Raw genomic sequence first — 18,090 nt, 5'->3', positions numbered from 1 at the left:
ATAACGGTGGTGACGGACATCGCCGACACCAGTTTCCGCCAGTTGGGCAACGGTGTTTGCCTCAGACGCCGTGGATAGCTGAAGGCGACGGATTTCCACCAGGACATACAAGCCAAGGTGTTGGGCATGCCCTTCGACGGGAACAACCTGTTTGGGAAGATAGTTGATGAGTCCCTGCAAGCCATCAAAACAGACAGAGACAGCCCGGGCCCTGGGAGTTCTCCAGCAACGACGACTGTCATTTCGGAACACCGGAGGCAAGCAAGGGGCCTCCAAAGGTTCCGGCAGCGGCTCCTCTAGCTACCGTCAGGCAGCCCGTTCCTCGTCGCAGGAGGCCTATAGGGGACAGGGCAAGTCTGGAGGTTCCCGCCATCGTTGCCAGGGAGGTCAAGGCTGCAAGGCAGCCTCGAAACAGGACTGAACCGACCGTGGCATCGGGCCCCCACCGAAGCACCCCGGTGGGAGGCCGGCTGGGGAAGTTGGTCAGCGTGTGGGAGTCCATCTCCACCGACCGCTGGGCGCTGTATACCCTGGCCCAGGGGAACGCCCTTGAGTTTCTAAAGAAGTGCCCTTGCGTGCCACCCGTGGCCAGGAAGGAAAACCATGTACCCCCAGCTGCTGCTGGAGGTAAGGGCGATGCTCAAAGGTGCCATCGAGCTTGTCCCAAAGACTTCGGGGCTCTGGGGTCTACCCAAGATACTTTCTCGTAAAGAGGACAGGAGGTTGGCGTCCCATCCTGGACCTGCGGCGACTGAACAAGTACATCAAGGCTCAGAAGTTCCCGATGGTCCCCCTCCAGCACGTGCTGGGACAGCTGAAGGAGGACGATTTCCTGTTGTCGTTGGACATGGAGGATGCCTACTTCCACATCCCCATTCTAAAAGGACACCGGAAGTTCCTCAGGTTCGTGGTCCAAGCATGGCACTACCAGTTCAAGGCCCTCCTGTTCGGATTAAAGTTGGCACCCATGGTATTCACCAAGTGCCTAGCACCGGTGGCGGCGTGGCTACACCTGCAAGGGATCCACGTCTATCCCTACCTAGACGACTGGCTCAACTGAGCAAGGACAAGGGAGCTCGCCGTAGAACACACAGCGAGGACCGTCCAGCTACTCAGACCTGGGGTTCTCCAACTTCCCCAAATCCCACATGGTCCCTTCGCAAGTCGTCCTGTTTCTGGGAGACCAGCTCGACAGTGGCACGGCTGGCCTCGCCGTCCGACGAAAGCCATCCTGGGCAAGGTGGAACGCCTGCTAGCCACGGACATAGCCAGGGTAAGATCCATCAAATCCCTTATCGGGATGATGTCCTCCTGCATCTATCTGGTACGCCTGTGCAGACTTTGGATGCATCCGCTGCAGGAGTTCCTCGACGCACGCTGGATCCAGGCGACGGGCAGCTTCGAGGACAGGATACCGCTCAACGAGATCTTCCGACGAGCGATCCGGTCGTGGGGCACCCGCACTCATCTGACGGCGGGCGCAGACTTTCAGACCCCAGCTCACCAGGTAACGGTGACGACGGATGCCTCCCTGGAAGGGTGGGGAGCGCATACCGGAAATCTCCACGCGAGAGGCCTTTGGCTCCCGGAGGAAAAACAACTTCATATCAACATTTTGGAGCTCCGCACAGTGTTTTGGGCCCTCGGGTCCTTTCTTCCGTCCCTCAAGGGCAAGGTGTTGAGGATCTTCACCGATAACACCACCACAATGTTCTACATCAGGAAGCAGGGTGGAAGCAGATCCCCAGCCCTGTCCAAGGAATCCCAGGATCTGTGGCACTGGGCCATCGACCAGGGGATGTTTCTGGTACCTTTTCATCTGGCAGGGATAAAGAACACCATCGCCGACTCACTCAGCAGGGAGTTGCGCTCGTGCCACGAGTGGGAGCTACGCCAGGATCAAGTGGATCGACGCTTCAGGCTGTGGGGCAGACCCCAGGTCGATCGCTTCGCAACGGCGACGAACGCCAAGTGCCAGAGGTTCGCCAGCAGGTTCCCCCAACCGAGGAGCATGGGCGATGCTTTCTCGTTCCCCTGGGACAATCTGTTCCTCTGACTTCCCGCCGTTGCCACTGCTACTCCGGCTCGTCAACCAGCTCAAGAGGTCCGGTGCAGGATGATCCTCGTCGCACCGGCGTGGCTGAGACCGATCTGGTTCCCGGACCTTCTGGACTTATCAGCGTCCCCACCAGTCAAACTGCCCGTGGACACGGATCTTCTCTCCAGAAAAGGATGCGCCATTCTTCATCACGACCCGAAGTCGCTGAGCTTGCAGGCCTGGCTCTTGCAGCTAGAGTTTGGGGGATACGATATACCGGCTGACTTCAGAGAGGTTCTTGCAAAGGCCAGGGCGTCCTCAACTCTCGTGTTACGGACACAAATGGAAAAGGTTCTGTCTGGTGCCGGGCAGAGAAGATTAACCCTCTATGGATTACGGCCCCTCAAGTACTGCCGGACCTGCTGTCGTTGGCCAAGGCTGGACTAGCTCACGCCTCCATCAAGATGCATCTGGCTGCCATCTCCAGATACACCAGGACAACAGGACGGGTGTCCTTGTGGTCTCATCGCCTAGTGACGGAATTTACTATTCCGCTCGTTCCCGCCAGTGAAGGCCCCAGTCCCAGCGTGGGAGCTCAACGTGGTGCTGACTAGGCTCATGATGACCCTGTTCAAGCTTATGCATATGGAACTGTTGAAGTTCCTATCGTGGAAAACAGCTTTTCTTGTGTCCATCACCTCCGCACGACGCGTTGGAGTGATTCAGGCCCTATCTTGCAAGCCTCCATACTTGACTTTTCACGACACGAGGGTGGTGCTCAGGACGCACCCCTCCTTCATGCCCAAGGTGCCGTCGGACTTCCACCCCAACGAACCCTTGGTGTTACCAGTGTTCTTCCTGTCGCCTTCGTCGCCAGCCGAGAGGACTTTGCACTCGCTGGATGTAGCTAGAGCGCTGAAGTTCTACGTGAACCGCACAAAGAGTTTTCGGAAGACGTCAGAGCTGTTTGTGAACTTGTGAATCAAGGGAAGGCTCTCTCGAAGGCTTCCATTTCCAGATGGCTCTCCGGCTGTATCGTGCACTGTCACCGGTTGGCAAACCGACCGGTGCCCGGCCGTCCGAGTCCATTCGACCAGAGCGATCGCTGCTACCACGGCGTACCTGTCTGGTGTGCCCCTGCTGGACATCTGCAGGGCTGCTACGTGGAGGTCGACGCACACCTTCAGGAAAATCTACTGCGTCTATCGGGATTCCAGGGAGGAGTCCAGGGTCGGCCAAGCCGTGCTGCTCAACCTGTTCGCCTGAAGGGCCTGGTGAGGAGGTAAGAGTTACTTAATGTTGATTTTATGTATTGCTTAATGTTGAGCCTTTTGCCACCTCCCGTGGTTGTGCATGTGTACTGCTATGTGATCTTGTATTCATGAGCATGTGAATCCATGCCAGACCCCATGCTGGAGAAGGAACAAGTTACTTACCTGTAACTGTTCTCCAGCATGGGTCTGGCATGGATTCACATGCGAACCCTCCCGCCTACCCCTCTGCGGCTCTTGACTTGGTCATACTGCCACTTTACGTGCTACCAAATCTGAGGATGGCTGCCAGGGGCGGGGCTTAGGGAGAGGCCAGTCATTGGCTGTGGGCAGTATGACCCAGAGATCAGTGATTGGTTACTACTAGGAAAGACAGATCAGAAATGAAACTGATACTGTTTTTTTTTTCTGTACCGAGGATTCCCAGCCTGACGGGGAATATTCATGAGCATGGGAATCCATGCCAGACCCATGCTGGAGAACAGTTACAGGAAAGTAACTTGTTCCTTATTATTATTAAAGCACTCATCTACAAGACCGCCTTCCTGGTGGCAATTGCCTCTATAAGGAGTTGGTGAACTGCAAACTTCAGTTCAGGACCCATTGTCACAATTCACAAAGACATGGGGGGGAGGGGGACGCTCACACCCTCTTTGCGCCTACATGTAAACCAGTCCATCAAACTACCCACCTTTTTCCAGAACCCCACTAACGTGGCGGAAAGAATCCTCCACACTGATGTAAGGAGAGCGCTTAACTATCTGGAAAAGACAAAGCCACCAAGGAAGACCAACCAGTTCTTCGTTTCAGTGGCAGCTGGTAGAGAAGGGTACCCCTGTCTCTAAATCGGTCTCAAGTGGATCGTAAACTGCATCAAACTGTTTCTCTCTTGCCAAGAGATCTACACTTCACGCCTAGAGCACACTACTCTGGGCACAGGGGCTACCATAGCATTCATTGCAAATGTTCCACTTGATTCCATTTGCAAAGCAGCAACCTGGAGGTCTGTACACACCTTTACACAACACTACTGCCTAGATGCACACTCTAGGTCGGATTTATTTTTTGGGTGGGACAAGCAGGGATAATATACCTCTTTGCTACTGTTAATTCACACATCCCACCATCATCTCTGGGTACTGATCGCTAGTCTATGCACAGCATGTGATTGTAAGCAGATTCACAAGCATCAGAAGACCTGCATTACACACCGCAACAGCATTTCTGATCATAGTAAATCTGCTTCGATTCACATGCGCCCACCCTACCTCCCCTCGTGGAGTAGAAGGAACATAGACCTTTTACACCTCTTCTGTAGTCTCTCAAGCTGACTATAAGGCTACCTCACGGCAGAAAAAGCACAACCAGAGGGACCTCGATGCATGAGGGATGTTGGATAGTTAGTCATGCCCATGTCGATGTCCCCTTTTGATCTTCGAAAGAAAGATGCAGTACTCTGCGATTTCCACTAGATGTCGGAATATATGCACAGCATGTGAATCTAAGCAAATACAATCAGAAATGCTATTGCCATGAGTAATGCGTGTCATACTCCAGTTACTTCATCGTCAAAAAAACGGGAAGTGGTGCCCTATCCTGGACCTGCAAAGACTGAACAAGAACATCAAAAAGCAGGAGTTCAAGATGGTAACAACTCAGGAGGTCATAAAGAACATACAGCCCCATGAATATCTGGCGGTGTTGGTTCTCAAAGATGCATACTTTCACATACCAATACACCCAAGGCACCGAAAGTACCTCTGATTCGTGGTTGGCAAAAGCCATTATCAGTTTCGGGTACTTCCATTCGACTGGAAATGGGCACCCTGGACGTTGACAATGTGCCTGCCACTAGTAGCAGCCCTCCTCTGAAAACCGGGCCACCACATCTACCCGTACGTGTACTAGTTGGTTCGAGGTTCAACATAACCAACCTTGTTTTCTCTCAGGCAAACTGCTCCAACAATTGGGCTTTGCAATAAATTACACAATCTTGCACAGTTCAAAGAATTTGGTTTATCTGTGCGCCCAATTCCTTATGGACCAAAGTCTTGTCAGACCCTCATCAGACAGGATGAAGAACTTGATAATCCTAACAAACTCTTTCACGCCAAACAAGCTAGTCACGGTCCGCACATGCATGGCTCTCCTAGGGAACCATGTCATCCTGCATCCTTCTAATCCCCCACTGCAGGCTGCACATGCAGCCAGTGCAAAGGTTTCTGGCTACCAGATGGTCCCAAATCTGGGGTTCCTGGTCAGTTACCATCACTCATTCTGTCAAGCACACTAAAATGGTGGACATACCCCTGAAACATCGCAAAAGGAATGCCCCTGGTGGAACTCTACCATATTATGATTGTGATTAATGCCTCCCTGACTGGATGGGGAGCTCATTTGGACAAGCACTGAGTCAAAGGCCTTTGGACCACCGAAGAAGCCATGCTCCACATCAACGTGCTGGAACTGCGGGCAGCACACTGGGCTCTGAAATCCTTCCTCCTGCTAATCAAGAATTCTGTGTTTCGTGTCCTCACGGACAAGACATCACGATTTATCTGCGCAAACAAGGTGGAACGCGGTCAGACACCCTGTCCTAAGAAGCGCCGACCATTTGGCATTGGGCCATCAACACAACTTTCTGCTTTCAAATCGTCCACCTGCCGGGGATACAGAACAAGCAAGCAGACACCCTCAGCAGGGATTCATCGCAGTCACACGAATGGCAACTGCACAACATCCAGTATCCTAGATTTTCTCGATTTGGGATCATCCCCCTCTAGACCTTTTTTGCCTGTCACAACAAGCAGTGTAAGGTTTGCGAGCAGGATCCTGCATCCCGATTCTCAGATGAATTCTCGTTCCCATGGAATGGTGTGTTCGCATGAGTGCCCCCATTTCCTTAGGAAAACAATACACATGATGCGAAGTCGCTGCAAAATAATCCTGGTGGCGCCGCACTGGCCCAGGCAGACCTGGTTCTGACCTCCTGCAGCTGGCAATGGACAATAAAATCCATTTAAGGTCTCAAGCCAATCTTTTATCCAGAACAATGGGATGATTCTTCATCATGAACCAGGCTCGCAAGTTAACGGCGTTTCTCATGACCACGCCAAATTCGGCCATTTGAATATCCCTCAAGAATGTCTGCGTATTCTAGCAGCTGTTAGGGCCCCTTCTAATAAAGTTTCCTATAACCACAAATGGAAAAGATTATGTACATGATGTGCGCAACAGCCCAACCTGCATCCATTGGCCATAACACCAAGATCCTTCCTTACCTGCTCCAATTGGCAAACGGTCTAGCAATCTCTTCTATTAAGGTACACTTGTCAGCAATTTCTAGATTTACAAGGAAAATCCCCCCCACCCCTCTACACTTCTTCTTAAAAGGGCTTTTTCATATGTTTCCTCCAAAGAACCGCCTGTATTGAGCATGAACCTGGTCCTGGCAAGGCTTCTGAAGCCCCCGTTCGAACCGCTGTCTACAGCGCGCATCAAATTTCTCACATGAAAGGTGGCTTTCTTAGTGACCATTACATCTTCTAGATTCTTTCAAAATGCAACTTCACCAGCTGAGAGCCCTACACTCCCTGGATGTGAAAAGAGCATTGGAAGAATTTTGTCCCGTCTAGATAATATTTCAATCGACTAAAGCACTTTTTGTCACCTTTGGCCCATCCAACAAGGGAATCCATTTCAAAACTCTGGGGTGGGAGTTCCCATTAGACATTTGCCAGGCGGCAGCATGTGCAATTCCCCACACATTTAACAGGCACTACTGTTTACATCAGCAGCACGCAGAAGACTTGCAGATGGGACTGCTTGTCCCAACGGCTGTTCCTGTAAGGTAATCCCTGCAGCTTCCAGGTTTTTTCCTTTGTCTACTTACGTATGTATTCTTCTCGCATTAACGCAGAAAATTTGAAAGTATCTAATCTGTGTTTTGCCTGGTTTATCACCTCCTAACATGTATACTTCTATAAAATCTATAACGGGATGTGAATCCATGAAAGATTCAATGATGGATAAGAGTAGTTACTTACCTGTAACTTAATTTCTCCAGCGTTGGTATCTTTCATGAATTCACATGCGCCCTCAAGCCCACCCCTATGGGCGAATATCCTATAAAGCGATATCCTCCAGCTGGAGTGGTTAAAATCTGAGGGAAGCTGCTGGGGGGAGCTCTACACTCGACCAATAGGATGTCGAGTGTAGAGCTCCGCCCCAGCAGCTTCCCTCAGATTTTTGGCATCTTTCATGGATTCACATGCTGTGAATATTCCCCTAACCCATAACGACGTTGAGACACTCAAGGTGTCACGTTTTTTCATAGGGAAATGACTGTCAAGGTAACCGGGGATTCCCAGCTTGAAGGGGAATATTCACAGCATGTGAATCCATGAAAGATGCCACTGCTGAAGAAATGGAGTTACAGGTAAACTACTCCCATCCCTTGCAGATTTGGGTAATAGCATGGCTCAACCATGATATCCACCTCCATGCTTCTCACCTCAGCAGCTGCTCTGTATGCAATTTATCCAAGCTAGTTTGGACACAGAACTTGCTTTTTGGATTTAGTCTTTTATGCACACCAGCCTCGGACTGCTGTACAGTAGTATCTAAAGCTACCTGGTGTCATAAGCCAGGGTTAACAATTTCAAGTTGCAAGCTACTAGCCAGCCATAGTCATTTGCCACCTCAATTCTATACATGCACACCACTTCTTACTCGCCAAGAGTACAGATTTTGCAGTCCTAAGCAGTGAAATATGGATCTACTATGCTTCATGGCTCTATCCACAACTCCTGTTGCATGGTCTGTTGTAAAGAACGCACAACTACCATAGTGGCCCTGTAAAAGCAGTTTTCCTTTTTGCAACTCTACCGCCACCCAATTGATTGCAATGGAACCCTCAACACTCTTGAGCCAGCCGCCCCCTTCTAAATGAAAAGAATTCGTCCACTATTGCTAGGGCCATAATTCTGTCGCACCTGGATTATGCAATTGTTGCTGGCGGCAAATAAGAAATGTCATATAATGGAGAACGCGGTACGTGTGGTAAAAGGGATTAACAGAAGAGACAATGTGACAGAAGGAAGGAGAGCACTTCACTGGCTCAGGATTGAGGACCGAATCCTTTTCAAAGCCATGACTTTGGTGCACAGATGCTTGTATGGGGTGGTTCCGACGTACTGAGAAACAGTTCCCAATTTGGGAGCACACGTCCCCTGCACACTTTCTTATATCTGGAATACCAGACCAAAAATTAATATTATGATTGAACCGTATTTCAAATAGTATTTCAAAAGATAACTTATATTGTTTATTAGAAAAGCAACAGTATTAAAGGAATAGACATTCAATCAGATGGTCACAAGTACCAATCTTCATTTTATTCGTGATGTTGAAGCTGTAGAGGGCCCAACGCGTTTCGAGGGATTCAACACTCTTCATCAGGGGCAAACATTTCTAAAAAGAAAAACTGCACTGGCAGACTTGGTGCACTATTTCTTATTTGCCCCTGATGAGTGTTGAATCCCTCGAAACGCGTTGGGCCCTCCACAGCTTCAACATCGCGAATAAAATTAAGATTGGTTCGTGTGACCCCATCTGATTGAACGTCTATTCCTTTAACACTGTTGCTTTTCTAATATAAACAATATAAATTCTCTTTTGAAATAGTATTTGAAATACTGTTCAATCATAAATTTGTTGGTTTGGTATTCCAGATATAAGAAAGTGTGCAGGGGACGCGAGTTCCCAAATTGGGAACTAGTTTGTTTTCTCAATGTGTTGTGCAACCTAGGTGTCAAGGTTGCTTCTCTCTCCTCTGCAAATCAAATCTACTTTTTAACTTTCTTACAATTTTCTTCAAGATCCCAGAGACTTATATATATCCTACTAGGGTGTGCCACATTTGTCCACTTCTCTTCTTCCGTGGCTCTGACGTACTTCAAGTCTAGGTTCATAAGATACACCCCTAATAGGACCCTGAGATCGGAAGCACATGGTAGGCTGCAAGTGCTGCCGGCTAATCGAGTGACTGGTGCCGGGAAATCATTCCGTGTTCAGGCGGTTCAGCAGTGGAATAAACTTCCTCTGGCTATTCGCCTAAAACCTAATCGCAGAATCTTTAGGAAGCACCTCAAGACTCATCTTTTCAAGTAAATCTCCATATAGACAGAAGTTCTTCCAGCACCCCTGTTTGTCTACTGTGCCTTGTTTGTCTGCGCCCTGATGCCTGCAGGCTTTCGCCGCATTACAAATGCATAAGAAAATGTAGTAAAAAAAAACACATGCTTTGGTATCCTTTTTGGACACTTTTTGTCTAGCTTTTCTCACTCGTTTATGGGCTGATTAGCGAATCCAAATAGTGCGCCAAGTCCGCCAGTGCAGTTTTTTTTTTTTTTAAATTGTTTTCATTTTGTTGTACAAGCCACCTTCAGTTGAGTAGTGCAGGGAGACTGTCAACTTTTACATTTTTCTTGTCTAGCAACATTACATTTGTGCCTAGTACAGGTTGGTGACATTTTCTCCCAACTAGTTTACTGTTAGTACAGTTTTGGGGGGGAGTGGGCTTTTCTCAAAGTGCATGCTCATGTTCAAGTCCTGTCTTTTGGCCAGCTTGCTTTTGGGGCTTCTTCCTGCCCTCTGAGGCCAAGATCCCAGTAGAAGCTTGTCATTCAGCAGAATCCAATGCTTTTTGTGCCAAATTCTGATTGGGGACCATCTGGTCCCAGTTCACATTTCACTGAGGATTTTGTACTGGGCGACTGCAGTAGCTGGCAGACTATGGACAACTATCGGTTTGGATTGTGTACACACTTCAAATTGGTGGGCTGGAGCAGCCCTTGACATTGATCCTCCCTCTTCCCCCTCCAACCACCCCTCCCCCCCCCAGAACCACGATTCTGAAGAGAAAGTACCAGAGAAGAACCCAAGGACTGAAACGAGCATTGCCAAAGCCAGCTGCCAGGACCTTCTGAATAATCACTAGGAAAGGCCTTAATCTGTACCTTCTTCCACCAGGATTGGTGGGACTATGAAAGTATCCCTGCAAGCATCATGGGGCTGACCATCCATAGCAGCACCAGACTGTCAACTTGAAGGGTTTTTTTTAGAACTTCTACTGGGGGTGCCTGTCTGGATCCTGTATTTTACTGCCCTCCTGGTCTTATCCTGCCGACCCCAGACTCTGGTTTCTTTGACACCCCACACCTGTGTTGTCCTTCATGGAAATAGCAGTGACCATCCTGTCCAGCTGGTGCACCTCCTGAAGCTGCTTCTGGGGCCAAAACCTCAACTCTCCAGAGCCAAACCTGACACCTATTTCAGCCACTGCATCTGCGACTCCTGTAACACCTGCAACAGGACTAATGGCCCATGACCTTTGTCGGTGACTGTAGATCTCTCAACATAGGGTTGTTGGAACACATGAAAACACTCCAATTCACTAGGTGGGCTTCCAAAATCGCACAACAGTAGCTTGGAAAATTCCTAGTATGCATGCACACTGTTGGGCAAAGTTTGTATGCAGTACCCTTTGGGAACACTATACACAACTGACTACAGGTATAGGAAACCCAACCTTTGGTATAAGGTTGTCCTACAGTTTTGGTAGCGTGTTGAGCAGCCAGGCTTATCTCAAGAGGGGTCAATGTGAGCTGTAGGGGAGTTGCACAGAGATTATGTATTCAAGTAAACACTTAAGGTTTCTTGAATAAACAATTATTAATTTATCAGTCGGAATAAGCCGCCTTCAGAAGGGGGCAATATAATAGTAACACACAAACACTTCAATACTGTATACTTAGTTTTTAAATCAGTAAAGACCCTTTTGGATGGTGCACAGACACAACCTGCACTCTTGGGTGACTTCAATAGCTAGGGTTCTGGGGGACATTATCTTACTGTTTGCATTCAAAATACTGTTATAAGTTGGTAAAAGGAAAGGGTTATTAGCATAAGAGACCACACATATTCTTAAGCAGGCAAATACTTTTGGTTTACAACAGTCATTTAGTATACCAGGCTAGGCCAAAGTCAATGGGCAACTGTTTTATATAGGATGAAGCACTTCTGGTAGGTACGTAGAAAAGTCTTTGCACAATGTTTTAGAAGTCTTTGAAGAAAAGAAGAATCAAATGTAGGGCCACAAGCCGTTGGACTTGAGAGTAGTGGAAGATGCGAGCAACTCTACCGCAAGAGGCAAGTTCTCTCAGACTTTGAACAGTACCTTTGAATTTGAAGAAAAGATGCAGCAGGTGAATTCTGTTACTCTGCATCTCTGCAGATCTCGCCTGGGCCACAGTCTTGGGCACAAGAGGATAGACTTCTGGGGACTCCTGCACTGCAATGGGACGGTCACTGGTTGCAACCAGCAATCTTCAAATCAGTGGCTGTTTAGTGTTGCAGCTCATAGAATCTACCGCAAATGGCAGCACTGCGGTTCCTGGCTGTCGAGATGGACTTTCCTTGCTTCTGGGGTCTCGGGCTCGGTCAGTCCTACTTCCTGGCAGTCAGGAGGATCTTCCTGAAGCTCTAGGCCAGCTTAAAAGCAATGCACACAATCTGGTGTCTCTCCCTGGCTATACGGTTTCCAGCCGCAACTCTGTAGCAATTCAACCAGCTCCGAGAAGGATGTCCGGGTGGCTTAAGTCGATTGGTCCCACCAACTCAAGGGGAGAAGTCGTCCTTGCAAGGGCTTCTCTGTCGATACAAATTTGGAGTTTCAGCACAGGAGCATGGCTTCACTGGGCAAACCAATGGTTCAGGAGTTGCAGCAGGCGTCCTCTTCAAGAAGTTCTTTGGTTCCTTCGTCCACTGGTCGACTCTGCCTTCCAAGCCAAAAGCTTGGCCTTTTATTATTCAGTTCCCCCACATTCATTCCAGCCTAGCTGTCAGTCACCCAGCAGTGTGGCTGTCCTTGCTGGACAGTTAGCCGGCCGATCGCTACAGAGTGCATTTGGGTCTCCTAGGAGACGAAGCACAGGGAGTTTCGGGCACCTCCCTCCCTGCCTACCCCAGACACCCTGGAGCAAGAGGCGGGCTTCACTCGTGAATCCCGTCAAAGGCAAAGTGAACAATGGGAACAAACCTCAAGAAGTATGTTGCCACAAAGAAATGGCAAAAAGACAGGTCCATTTTGACAAAAATGGCACCCTTGGGTGCTTTACTGCAGCTGCAAAAGCAGCCCGTGGTAAATGCACACCACGGTAGTTAAAACCACTGGCACCAGGCATTCAGTGAGAAAAGGGTAACATAAAAATGTTACATGAGAAGCTAGACAAAGGGGATACTAGGTAACCCCCTCAGCACGCTATTGTAAGATAGTGTGTGCTGCGTCTAGAAAGTTACAAGTGTAATTAAAGTCCATTTCACTTTACTGCTCTGGGAAACAGTTTATCCCAAAGAAGGTTTTTAAACCTTTGGAAAATCTGAGATTTCCCTGTACAACTTCACTGAAGGTGCTGTGTGACGCAATATAAAAGATGCCTATGAAGTTTGTCAGGCTCCATAACCAAAAGAAACACAAAGCTCAGAAATCACATTAAAATATGAAAGTGGGGGAAAAAGGGTCTCACTCTCTCCAGGTTAAAAAAAAAAAAATCAAGTCCTCAAAATCCAGCAAAGTTGCTGGGGGTCTCTAAGGTAGAGTGAATTAGCAAATTTCTGAGAATTCTCCTTAACACACACTCAGGCAACAATAAACCTGGTCTCCCTCACTGAATCTAATGGCCTCTGCTCCCTCGTTCTTGCTAAGCCACCCAGAACGCAAACTTTTGGGGTCATGTGAATGTCAAGTCTTGCTATAGCAAGACCCAGTAACCTGGCAGGCCTTTAGTTGAGCGTTTTCGTAATGACTATTGATTTGGTGAAATTGTGCAGTGAATCGCCAGAAACTGCATATTGTGTACCTTGTTCCATCTCTATGGAAGCATTCAAGACCTTTACCTGGTTGACACCCATTTTGTCAGACGAAATTGAATCTTGTTCGAGCAGTAGATGACGGGATGATGCAGCAAGAACCATACTGGTATACAACTGCCAGGGTACTTTTTTTCATCTTCTCTTTCACCTAGGTTTTTAGAACGCATATGTGTGGGCTCACTACCTGCATTGTTTCAATTCAGGATCTCTTGCAATCTCACCAGTAGGGTAATTTGCTGTGGCATACAGAGCATTAATCTTCGGTGGGCTGGAGAGGTTACAATTCTGAGCCTGCAGAAAGTTGGTTCCTTCAGCTATTGTAGATGTATGCTGCTAACTTACAACTGCCATTTGTCCATTATCCGTAAGTGAGCAGTGTATGTTGATCCGGGAAATCAGATTAGTAACTTCTGGGGTGTATGTTATTGATTACATTTGGTATAGATTCTTTTGTGATGTTTTGGCTAGGAGGGAACCTATTTGAGTAATTTCTACTGGTTTCATACCCATCTTATGTTCCCTTTTATCATGAAGGCACGTCCTCTTCACCACTGAAAAAGGAACAGCCGCTGTTTACGCTGAGGCAGGTTGGCATGATCTGTGAACGTTTGCTCAAAGAACGTGAAGAGAAAGTCCGCGAAGAGTATGAAGAAATATTGACCACAAAGCTTGCAGGTTTGTTTAATTTTAATTCATCACTTAAAGGCTTCATGGTTTAAATTTTCACAATCTTAGTTTTTATTTAGGATCCAAGTTGCATAATATAATTGTATTGTCATTTTATATAGTGCCTTTGACATCATAGTCTCAATGTTCCAGTGGGGACCAAAGTCCAGAGTTGCAGATCAGAGTAGTATTAGAATGAGTGTGTGCATTTGGCCACGATCAGGCTTGGAAGGGCTGTCCAGCTCTGGTAGAAAGCAACCTATGAGGTCAGGCATGAGTGCTAGAGACTTGCTATGTGTCCAGGTCGCCCAAATGTGTCATGTCTTCGCTGCATACTGATGTTGGAGGTTTTGAGGCTTTTAAGTAGGTAGAACAATTATGACAAGTAAGACCAAATTTGTCAGTCGTTGCTATATTCTGATGTGTGCCAGTAGCCATGCCTTCGGTCAGTGTCCATTGGAGTGGTGCGTTGATCCGTGCCTAGAAACTCAGATGGAGATTTGTATGTGCACCCCATCGGGTAGTGTCATCCTCTGTCGATTCTTGCGGCTGCGACAAATGCTTAGACAGGCTGTGCTTTGCAAATTGCCACTAGTGGAGCACAGACTATACCTTAGAGCATGGCGAACCTACAGATAGTGTGCCCTCATTAAACTGTCAATTATCTTTACCATGAGAGGCCAACCCTATATTTCATCCAAGCTTGATACCCAGCCACCCCTCGCGTCCTTCCAGTGCGACTGAGAAACCAGGTAGATTCAGTTTTGGCCAAGCAAGGATTACCACCTAGATTCAGCAGTCCAATCAAAACCCCTTTGATTCAAAGCTAAGCAGTGCCATGAAAAGGCACTTGGGATTCAAACCTTGCAGTGCAATCAAGATTCTGCTTTGGCAGTGTAATGAAAAACCAGTTACACAATTAGGCTAGAAGCATGTAGGTATAAGGTATTGGGTAATAAGAGTGTTGGGATTTTACTGGAGTACAGTAATGGATGTACATCCTGCCCACTCCACACTTACCTTACCAGTCGCTGTTAGGCGTCCCAGGCAAACGCGAGTGGAGCTGCTCGCCCCTGCCACTTGGCTGATGTCTGCCCTGGACCAAAGTGAAGAGGGTGGCTTCCTGGTGGGGCCCATCAATCTCAGACAACCTCCCAGCTCCCCTTCATTTCGAACCCTGGCTAGACTAAACATAGACAGCATGTTGTCGTGCCATCACAGTGAAACCTCCATTGGGTCTGCACTGCAAATTGGGATGCTACTGATGTGAATGTTGAGGCCACAGATTTGGCAGACCTCATGAAGTCCAAACGACTTCTATTGAAATCTGAAGCAATAAGTCTCCTGCTGCACCAACGCTGCCTGGACCATGTGGGTGTGTAATGTGCATTGACCTAGTGAGGTGGTGATGGAGAAGAGTAGGAGAGCCAAAAGCTTGGGCTTCCTGGTAAGCCCAGGGAAGACCATGAAACTTGTGCTGTAATCTGCAGTAAAATTGGTGAGCCCACATTAACTGGGCCAGCCTAAGACTGCTGTACTAAACAGCCTCTGCACCACCTGGGAGCTGCAGCACCCCAGGAGAACCAGCACTGGCTACGTAAAGTCCTTAAACAGTAACCACTGTTCCTGTCCCAACCTGCCCATAATGGGGCTGTTGGCAGTAGCATAGTAGATGCAGACTTGAAAGTGAAAATGAGGCCATGTGCCTCTGCTTAACGCCTCAGGTTTTACTGTTGAATGCTTGTCCATAGCAGTAGAAGTTACTGAATCTACCCAGGCACTGTAACACTTGCCGACTAAATCCCTTACTCTAGAGGAAAGGAGACGAAGGATAAACAGACACCACCCTGTGGCAACCACGGAGGGGAGGGATCCTCTACCAACCGACGCAAATCCACTCGCACGACCTCAACAGACGGAGATTTTGAAATTGGCACCCATCTGAGGAATCCAGCCCCCAGACTGGGCCACAAAAATATCAAGGCCTAAGCAGAGAAGGAAAAAATCAAGAACCCAGTTGCATCAAAAGTTTGGTAAGAGCACAAGGAGCATAGGTATGCTGCGCTGAACTGGTCCAATAGGTATTGATAAACTAAGCTGCCGGTCGTAAGATTCCCATGGGACAGTGCTCTTGTGCCCCAAGGAAATGTGGTGGGAATCTTGTGAGGGTGGCGCTGCTTATTAGTTTATGGATAGTTGCTGAAGTATTTAGCAAATCTGTCTCTCAGTAAATAAAGAACCACAGGAGACTTATGCAACAGAGGCACGAGGCCTCGTAAGATCACTAACCAGTGGGAACACCCTCTGGCACCAAGCCTTACAATCAAGCTATCCAGAAGCAATTCTTTTGCCTTGATATAAAGACCCCTGTGGAGTCAAAACGCGTGTCGGCACCTCAAAACAAAAATCCAATTACAAGAAATCTAAGCTAGAGTGCTCTTTATTCACTGTGACAAATTTGCTAAATACTTCAGCGACTATCCATAAACTCCTATGCAGCGCCAGCCTGTTAGGCAAAGTTTGTATGCAGTACCCTTTGGGACCACTACACACAACTAGGACTACAGGTGTAAGCAAAACCAACCTTTGGTATACGTCTGTACTACAGTTTTGTGGTAGCGTTGCTGAGCAGCCAGGCTTATCTCAAGAGGGAATGTGAGCTGTAAGGATGTTACACAGAGGTCTATAATTACAAGTATTCAAATAGACTCTTCTACTCGAGGTTTCTTGGTAGAACACTTATGAATTTATTTCAGTCAGTTGTAAAACATTCACTAGGAGGCAATCTATCGCACAAATATACTTCAGTACTCCACAATATCAGGTTCTGAGGCATTTAAACTACTTTGGAGGAGCAAAATGGCATTCAGAGCATTTGAAGTAGGAGCAAAAAGGCATAAGTTAATAAACAAATATTACAGTTCCTCTAACAGTGTAAATAGTAGGCGTTCCCCAGAGGAGTTGATTCAATGCAATAGGTTAGGCCAAACTCAATGAGCTAAAGTCTTGTATAGGATAAAGCAGTTCTGGGAGTTAAATGGAAAAGTATTTGCCAAAGTTCTCAGTAGCTTGTAAAAGAAAGATTCATATGTTGGGTCACAAGCTGACTAGGACTGCAAGTTGAAGAAACAATGAAGAAAAAGATGCAGTTTAAGAAGTCTGTTCCTGCAGATCTCGCTGCTCCTGAGCCTGTCGTGGGGACAAGAGGGAGGACGTCGGGGGACTCCTGCACTGCACAGGATAGTTGAAGAAAGCAAACAAAATGGAGTCCCTTCAGTTCCAGTAGCTGTAAATTCAAGAACACAAGCTGGTGTCCCTCTCCCTGGTTATACCTAACCAGCCTTGAGAATAGTATCCAGGTGTCTTGGGAGTTGATTGATCCCACCAACTCACAGGAATAAGCCGTCCTTGAAGGAGCTTCCCTGTCGAATGGAGTTTGGCAATTTGGACATGCAGCAGGGCTTCACTTGGCAAACCAACGGTCCAGGAGTTGCAGCAGTCGTCATTTTACAGCTCATCTTCGGTTCTTTCGCTCCAGTGGTCGACTCTGCCTTCCAAGCCAAGAGACTCTCCTTTTAAACAGTTTCCCCCATTCATTCCAGCCTAGCTGCCACTCACCCAGCACGGTGGCTGTCCTTGCCGGACAGTCAGCCAGTCATTCACGCCAGAGAGCATTTGGGTCTCCTATGAGACTAAGTTTTTGGCACCTCACTCACTTCCTGACCACCCCATACACTTGGGTGCCAGAGGCGGTCTTCACTCCTGAAGCCCGCCAAAGGCATAGGAACAAAGGGACCAAAGCTGGTTTGGCGCGCAGAGACGAACACTAGAAGGTACATTCCAAAAAGAAATGGCAAAAAAAGACTGGGACCCGTTTAAACAAAGGAGGCTCAGACACAACTTGAAAAACATCGCGATTTAACGCTACTGGTGTTCGCGGTCGGGGGAAAAATCATGGTAGTTAGTTGTAAAACCACTGCCACCAGCCATTTTGAGAGGAAAGGTTAGCATTTGACTGCTACCTTGGTTTCTAGACATGGGGGGGGGGGATACTATGTAACCCCTCCAGCACTCTATTGTAAGATGGTGTGTGCTGGGTCTAGGAATTTGGAAAGACTAGGTCAATTTCACTTTACTTTCTCTGGGAAACAGTAATTTATCCCAGAGAAGGTATTTAAACCT

At 47.9% G+C, this 18,090-nt stretch overlaps 1 protein-coding gene across 1 annotated transcript in view; it reads left to right on the top strand.

Annotated features, from left to right (window-relative positions):
- AKIRIN2 (akirin 2) overlaps nt 1-18,090 on the top strand; it is a 209,091-nt gene that overhangs the window by 126,407 nt on the left and 64,594 nt on the right. Inside the window, exon 3 of the mRNA XM_069606391.1 lies at nt 13,777-13,917. Within this exon, the coding sequence (XP_069462492.1) occupies nt 13,777-13,917 (141 nt within the window). The remainder of the gene's footprint in view (nt 1-13,776; nt 13,918-18,090) is intronic.

Source organism: Ambystoma mexicanum, chromosome 4p (genome assembly GCF_040938575.1).
Source record: "Ambystoma mexicanum isolate Mex_15411 chromosome 4p, UKY_AmexF1_1, whole genome shotgun sequence".
Taxonomy (NCBI): Eukaryota; Metazoa; Chordata; class Amphibia; order Caudata; family Ambystomatidae; genus Ambystoma; species Ambystoma mexicanum.
The sequence above is the reverse complement of the archived record's forward strand: the minus strand, read 5'-3'. Positions and strand labels throughout refer to the sequence as shown.